Source organism: Phalaenopsis equestris, unplaced genomic scaffold (genome assembly GCF_001263595.1).
Source record: "Phalaenopsis equestris unplaced genomic scaffold, ASM126359v1 Scaffold219149, whole genome shotgun sequence".
Lineage (NCBI taxonomy): Eukaryota > Viridiplantae > Streptophyta > Magnoliopsida > Asparagales > Orchidaceae > Phalaenopsis > Phalaenopsis equestris.
This window is the reverse complement of record NW_018237541.1, coordinates 685,294-693,402: the sequence shown is the minus strand read 5'-3', so window position 1 is coordinate 693,402 and position 8,109 is coordinate 685,294. Positions and strand designations below refer to the sequence as shown.

Here is an 8,109-nt window from a genome sequence, read left to right as displayed (position 1 = left end):
CTCAGAGGAGGTAACCTACGGTTGCTAACTAGATTTCCCACGGTCTAAATGAAAGTATGGAACTCATTGAGTTCAGTTTAGTAAATTTATTTAGACTAAGTGAATTCGAAAGAAAATAGTGATACCAAAATGAGGGAACCGTAGGATCATAACCGGTGTCGCTCTAATCAACTTTAATATTTAATTAACCATGACCCTTATGAACACTTGATTTGACATCATAACTTGACACATTAAAAAACTTAAACTCACCACGATGAGAAGCTTAGAGTTAGCAATGTGGGCAGCGCGACAATCTTCAACAACATAACATGTCTACACCGATTAAATTATCTTTTTTTAGAATTAAACAACCAAGCCATAGGACTTCGAGGTTATCCGCCCAGTGCGACATAAACCCTCAATCTTATCTTTAGGCTTTTGTATGACTCTGCTATATAATATAAGCTCTAACTTGTTTTAGGATTCTGAGCTTGTCGTTCATCACGACCTAAATCCTCACATCTTTCAGGCTATTCGTGTGATTTTTTCACACGGATGTAAGACCTAATTAAATAAAATTAGTAGGATGAAACTTTTAAATATTTCTCCTCTAAACTGAAGCCAACCCATAGGGTAACTTGTGAAGTCACTGAGGTTCTCCTCAGAATCTATGACATGCCATAGTTCTTCTTCCTTTAGATTCTAAAATAAAATATTTTCAATTTTGAGTCATTCCCCTTTCACATCTCTTTGTCTGATCTCTTTGAAAAGTCATATTCTTTTGACCTTTTTGAAGATAATATCCCTTGATTTTTATCAAAATTTTTCTTGAGTGACTTCATTCATTTAAGATGTAATTAACTATAGGGGTTTGCCCTTCTAGGAAGTTTTTCTAAACCCAGCTTAATATAAACCCTATTTAATTTTTCGTATTAAATAGGGAAACTTGTTGGCTTACAAATAAAAAAATGGATTTTGCAGACCAAACATATGTCATATATTTCTTAGTTTATTTGATCGAGTCTCACTCTCAAGTCTTGTGTTTATCTTTCGGGATAAATACGTGGCTTATGGTGTAATGCTCTTTCATTTAAATTATGAAAGATATGTGATCAGTTTGAATTCATATTTTTCTAAAATTATATATATATATATATATTAAATGTTTTTCCGAAGCGGACGACGAGATTTCGATTCCGGCGACCGACAACTTCCAATAGGCGACTCCCCTTAAAATTGTGTCGACAAATATCTCATCGTATTTTCATTTTAAATGAACATGTTATTCATTTTGTAATCTCCCCCAACTTTGAAAGTCTTAAATTATTTAATTATTTATCTGATCTCTTTGAAAAGTCATATTCTTTTGACCTTTTTGAAGATAATATCCCTTGATTTTTATCAAAAATTTTCTTGAGTGACTTCATTCATTTAAGATGTAATTAACTATAGGGCCCTTCTAGGAAGTTTTTCTAAACCCAGCTTAATATAAACCCTATTTAATTTTTTGTATTAAATAGGGAAACTTGTTGGCTTACAAATAAAAAAATGGATTTTGCAGACCAAACATATGTCATATATTTCTTAGTTTATTTGATCGAGTCTCACTCTCAAGTCTTGTGTTTATCTTTCGGGATAAATATGTGGCTTGTGGTGTAATGCTCTTTCATTTAAATTATGAAAGATATGTGATCAGTTTGAATTCATATTTTTCTAAAATTATATATATATATATATATTAAATGTTTTTCCGAAGCGGACGACGAGATTTCGATTCCGGCGACCGACAACTTCCAATAGGCGACTCCCCTTAAAATTGTGTCGACAAATATCTCATCGTATTTTCATTTTAAATGAACATGTTATTCATTTTGTAATCTCCCCCAACTTTGAAAGTCTTAAATTATTTAATTATTTATCTAGCAAGCAAATTGGATTGGACCCTTAAATGTAGCATAATGGGATTGGGCATTCAATGAGGTCACATGCACTTTAAATTGAATTTGGGTGTAGTGAGAGGCCGTTGGCTTGTAGTTTAAGTCAGTTGGTGTTATTTAATCTTAGAATTGAGATCTAATGACCTAAGGCTCCCACTTCCATAAGATAGAATACCCCTTAAATTCAATAAATAGTTACCATAATGCATGACAATCATAAGTGGCATGGGTCAAAATGTTTTTGACTATGGTGGCATAACAGTAAAATCAAAGAATTGAAGCCATGCATTATGTTTTATATGGCACAAAAGTATTTTAGGGTATTTTTATAAGTTATTATTTCCCAAAGGGTCCTTTGAATTCATAGGTAATATTTATTTATCTCTTCAACATAAAATTTAAGAATATAATGAGGATGGAATGTAAGATAGACGAGATAACTATAAATATAGAATAATTGAAGATATTTTATCCTTAACTTAACCTCTCTATCATAAATAATATTTTCTTACACTGAAGATGGAGAGAAAAAGAAGTTGCAAGGTTAAGCCTCGTAACCGAAGAAGTTTGAATCTCTTTATCGTTGTTTCCTCCCTTACTTTTTCATTAGTGAATTTTAATCTTATTGAGGATGTCATTAGTAACCATTAATTAATGGGAAAAGTAGGGTAGCAGGTTGGATAAAAAAATGGATTGAGAAGGAAAATAAGAAAGGTTTCTCCTCATAAGGCTAAGAACTTGATTAGGCTATGCCAATATGGGCTTTCATTAGAGTTCCTATGGTGGGCTCAATAATAGGGCACATATTATATTGTGTGAGGTAATTTTGTGTTGTCAGCAGACTTAAATGGACTATAAAAGGACTTAAGGCTATGTTTGAGCAACTTAAGCTTAGGTAAGAGAAGTTTGACGTATTGTATAAGATTGGCCTAAGTGGGTATGTTGGGTGCTTATATGATTAAACATACCTAAGGGGCCTTGAGACATATATTAAATCACATCGGTTATTGAATTAGAGTAATAGGATTCTTTAAACCAAAATTTTGTTTGTTAGCTTTACATTTTGCATAATGTTGACCTATGGAATGTTCATGGGGTCCAATTTCATCTAAGGGTTCCATAAGTGACTAGGATATCACGAAACCCAAGATAATCAACGAGAATTTTATTTCAGGCATCCATAATGGTGTTAAGGTGAGTTCAATACAAAGTTAACCAGTTATGACATATCTAGCTTCATGAACTATGATGGTGATAACCATGAGGCATCTAATCAACACCAAATGTATAATAATAGACTCTATGTTGGATCCAATTAAAAAAATCCCATAAGGCCAATCAAGATTAGCATAATATTGTAAGAGACAAAGAAAGATTGAACTCATATAAAGAGAAGGCTAGTAATCATATGCATTGCCCATGGAGGTCAACTTAGATATCGATTCAAGTATTACTAAAATTGATGCTAATAAAGGATCCCAACTAAGTATAAGGTACTAAAAAACATGACACATATGATTATTAATTAATAAAATATTATCCTAAATTATATGTGTTAGCATATTACTTCCAAGAAAATGATGAAAATAAATTAATTTTGCATATTTTAAACAGTAAAACTGTAATCACCAATATATAACTTATTTTAAGAGGTTGGGTTATGGGTTGGCTATTTGCATATCTCTTAATAAAGACTACTACTTTTTCCTCTCCCTATTAGCTACCAAGTAATTTCTTAAATATTATTCTAAGTTAAATTCTTATAAATGAAGGAGCATTTCTTGATTGATCATTACCCTATCTTATGATATTTTGATGGGCTGTGAGTTCCAAAGGACTTATTATTATTATTATTATTTTATTATTTATGGTTATTTGAGTTTTATAGAGAATAACATGAAAAATATGCAATTTTTAATAACAATGAGATTAAAAATGTATTGTTGCATGAAAGATAGTTTAATGGTATAATGTGGTTTAAAGGTTTCTCCACTCAGTCAAAGAGTAATGACATTAGTTTGGTTAAGTTGTAAAGAGAATCCTAGGTAAAAAAAAAAGACTTGGGAATGAATTTAAGCTTTAGTTATACCTATTTAAAAACCATTATGTGTTCATATGATTTGGTTCCTTTACTCTTATTATTTGACATCATAATTTTTAAATCTCAAGTAGGCTTTACTTTTTTAAAATAAGTTTTTGATACAAATTTTTTCATTAAATCTGTCAAACTTATTCTTATTTTAAGCTCTATTTTAAAAATAATTAAAGCATCAAAAAGTTAAGGTAATATTTTATATTATAATTTCTATAATTGAATTTCACTAGTCTTCCTTATAGGCTTATGTAAAACAATAATTAGTATCAATGCCTCTTTGTGCTTCCCAACCTCAAATTTTAAAAAGTAATCCCTAAGGTTTACAAGAACTAATTTCAATTATAAATTATTTGATAACAATATTGGTCATTTAAGTGATATATCTCCACAATATAATCACAAGTCTTTAACAGAATTCTCTTTTATTCTAAAAAAATGGATAATTATGTACTAGAATCTTATGTCACCAAAATTTGGAACCTTATTTTTAAAGGTAATGAAAGTCTTATAATTAACATTTTTGAAGATATAAGGTTTCCAAAGCTTATTAAGGATTAAACTCATATTGAGATTAAGGGCTGCAAAATGAAATGTTTATATTATTAAACAAGATGCATTTTGAAAGTTTATAATTTAGGAGCATGAAAATTAACTAGAATAAGTTGGTCATTACAAACAAATGATGATGACATCAAGGAAAATCAATTTAATACTTTAATATATATTGTAAAAAATAACGTAAGATTTCTTAAGAAAAATATCGAGAATTCAATAGACCGACATCACAGGAACAGAAACCTTTCATCTCTGAAAGGCTTCAACAAAACTTAATTTAGATTTTTGCCTTTTAGAAGTCTAGAATTTTTAAACTTTGTGCATTTGATACATCAAACTAAATTTAGAGATTTAGTAAACTAAAACTTTGTTTGTTATAATATTTTGACAATTCTTCTCATGAGATCGAAACGTGGACTCTTTATCCATAAATTGTTTGATCAACATGTATACTTATGTGATTGACTAACCTGCCTCTTAGAAAATTTCAGGCATCAGTATCCAAAATATACTCTCAATATGTGAAACTTGATAAGGTTTCAACAAAATGGAAAAGTTTACTATATTTTAAAAAATAAGAATAAAAGGATTTTTTCCAACTGCATTAGATTCCAAGGCTTACTTTTACCTAGTAAGTGTTTTGTGGAGCTTAAAAAGTAAGGGCCAATCAACCAAGCCATATAAAAATTTCCTTGTTAAGATGATTTGAAGAGAAAAGTCATTATTTAAGGAAATACATGGATATTTAACTTTAAGGGACCATTATTTTTCCAGTGATTTCAAAGAGAGCATCATAATAAGACCATTATTAGTCGAGCAACAAATAAGCCCTAATTCCCTCTTCCTAAAAGTCTCTTGATAGTTCTTTTCAAAAGAATGTAACAATTTCTTGTTGCATTTTGAAAAGCAAAGAGAATAATTTTATAGGTTTGATTTTGGGAAGTAACAAGGCCTTTTTGACTAAGTGTCTATTTGAGACCACAGCTATGAAACTTTTGTGGGAAAATATTTTTTTTTCAAAATTGTTGTAACTATTATAAATATTAAAAAAAAGGACAGTAGTTTTGTTATAAATACCAAACTTGAGTAAATCTAATTATAGAGTAGCTTCCCATTATCAAAATGGTTAGAAATTAACAAAAAAGCAATAATAAAACATTACTGTGATGACAACCTGAAATGCAAAGCAATGAGAATGCTGCCCCAAACACATCCAAAGACTGAAGGAATAAGTTGAAGTGAGAAATTCTACAAGGCAAGTTAGGTTTTATCCATGCAAGGAAAAGAAAAACAGCCATAGAAAATCATAGAAATTATAAGCATTTGCTTTATTAGGGTAAGGGATTGGTTCAAAAAAAGAGTTTGACATGGAGCACTACTGATTTCAGAAAAGTTGAAAATTAGGGAAGGAAGAAAAGTAAAGTCCATTAGAGGTAGAATGACTGTAACAATGGCAAAAGAAGGTACTAGAAGAGCAGCAGTCTGGATTGATTGTTTTTCCTCATCTTTTGTAAGTACTGTTATGTTTCTTTTAATTTTTGAGTCCATTAGAGAAAAAAAAAAAACTATTGTCATTAAATGATAAGACTATTGTTGCATATTGGGATAATTTAAATTGAATTGAAAAGATATTGTAATTTCAGATGTGGCTGATGCATAAACTAGGGAGTGTAACAGTAAATTATTTTCTTCAGAGGTTACAGAGCAGGGTTGTTTGCAATAAAAGCAGCCAAGAAAATAGTACTGGGAACCGGACTGGTTGGTATGATTCATATCTTCATTTATGGGGTAAATTGAAACACCTCATCAATGCTGTAACTGTAAGAAAGCAACCTGTCCTGGCTAAACTCCCCATTTCCACCAAACCAAATATTTAGTAGCTAATTCGAAACAAAATAATTAGCTTGATGATGACATCATATAATCATATAGTACTTAAAAAAGATAGCTTTTGTTCACAGTTAAATCTAGAGGGCTAAGTCATTAGATGCCCCATCTTTCATTTGCTTCTAATGCAGGACCTGAGATCATATGATTTGGTTGAAAGCTGCTTTTGTTTATCTTAACATGCCTTTCATGGAGGAATCGTAAAAACTTTAAATTTTTTTTTTTTCATAGCATTCTTTCCTTCAAACAGATTTAGAGTGCTTTTGCAGCAGCATTGTGATGGCGACTTAACATGCCTTTCATGGAGGAATCGTAAAAACTTTTAAAAAAAAATTTTTTTTTTCATAACATTCTTTCCTTCAAACAGATTTAGAGTGCCTTTGGAGCAGCATTGTGATGGCGATACGGCACTACAAAGCAATTTTCTCAACAAGTTTGCCCATTTTCTTAAAAAAATTTCGGCTTCAACTGAACGCTGCATTTTGACATCAGATTTGATTGAGGTGGTTGTTAGAAAGCTACGATTTTTATCATCAGCTTCTTCTGCAGCAGTTTCATAACTTCATAACTGTTTATTCAAAGAGCTGCAACTGACACAACATAATGTAAATGCTCATGTGTAAAATACCAAGAACAATTCGAAGTGGGATAAAAAAAAACCAGAAATCAAAGTGTGTTTTACATTTTTTATTCTAAGGGTTGAAGATGAAATTTCCACACTTGCATTTCCAGCACAAGAGCTTGTAATTAGAGCTGTCATCTTTTTCACTGGCGATCATGAAGAGAGGAACTGAAGCACTTCTCACTCCAGAAGTTGCAGGGACCTGAACTGCTTCACAATCGCTGCAAGCCAGACATCTCCTCTTACACTGAGGTGGCCTTGATCCAATCATGGAGTTCACCCTCAGCACCTCCTGGCCTCCTTTCTGAAAATACACGCGATCACTCCAAGTTCAAATTTTTTTAACATAAAAAGGAAGAAATTGGTCACATGAAGGAGATGGACAATAAAAAATTTCACCTTTGAAAGCTCCTTGTGGATGAACACTGATCTGCCTGCAATTTGATCCAGTTCAAGAAAAGCATACAACTTTATCATGAAACTATAGCGAAGAATGATTAGTTTCATACTTTGGGTGGCGAATGCTCTTTCTTCAGTGGAGGCGGGAAGTTGCAGCACCATGAAAATGAGAAGAAATGCTCTTATGTTTGTTATGGAAGATGAATGGAGAAGCATTTCAGAATGGAGAGAGTAATAGGTTGATGGTTGTTTCTGGAGTTTTAATGGAGTTTGCTGTGCTTCACTGGCTTGGAAATCTCCTCTAAGAGTATCATTATTTGCTTTATCGGACAGAGTGAGAGAGTGATGCAGCAAAGAAGAAGACAACAAGTCAGAGAATCAATGAAAAGGACAATATTTGAACTAGGTGAAGGATATTGCCTCTATGAGGACAGAGGAATCAGAGAGAAGCAAGGTTCTGATGCGAAAGCACGGAAATATCAAAGAGGAAGATGAACGAGGGATTTTGATTCTGCCGTGTTAGGTTGACCGTAAGATTTAAGATTTATGTAAAAAATCTGGACCTGATTTTTTACTTCTTTAGCCGTTTTCTTTAGTAAATCTGATCGAAGCTTAATATCAAACTATATATA

The 8,109-nt window shown here is 31.7% G+C and overlaps 1 protein-coding gene across 2 annotated transcripts; it reads right to left on the bottom strand.

The window, feature by feature from the left end:
* Nucleotides 1-7,054: 7,054 nt before the first annotated feature.
* On the bottom strand, nt 7,055-7,981 carry LOC110037415 (EPIDERMAL PATTERNING FACTOR-like protein 2). Of its 2 annotated transcripts, XM_020742062.1 has the most exons (3): nt 7,588-7,981; nt 7,478-7,512; nt 7,055-7,382 (listed from the first exon to the last, which is right to left on the bottom strand). In XM_020742062.1, the coding sequence occupies exons 1-3, from the start codon at nt 7,691-7,693 to the stop codon at nt 7,149-7,151; spliced, it is 375 nt and encodes a 124-aa protein (XP_020597721.1). In that variant the 5' UTR covers nt 7,694-7,981; the 3' UTR covers nt 7,055-7,148. The 2 variants fall into 2 exon arrangements, with proteins under 2 accessions (XP_020597721.1, XP_020597720.1); XM_020742061.1 differs by having other exon boundaries at nt 7,478-7,981.
* Nucleotides 7,982-8,109: the final 128 nt, after the last annotated feature.

Coding starts and splice junctions, on each gene's coding strand:
- LOC110037415 (XM_020742061.1), bottom strand. CDS start 7,693: ATGCTTCTCCATTCATCTTCCATAACAAACATAAGAGCATTTCTTCTC. Junction 7,383..7,477: donor TCCACAAGGAGCTTTCAAAG/GTGAAATTTTTT, acceptor GTGTATTTTCAG/AAAGGAGGCCAGGAGGTGCT.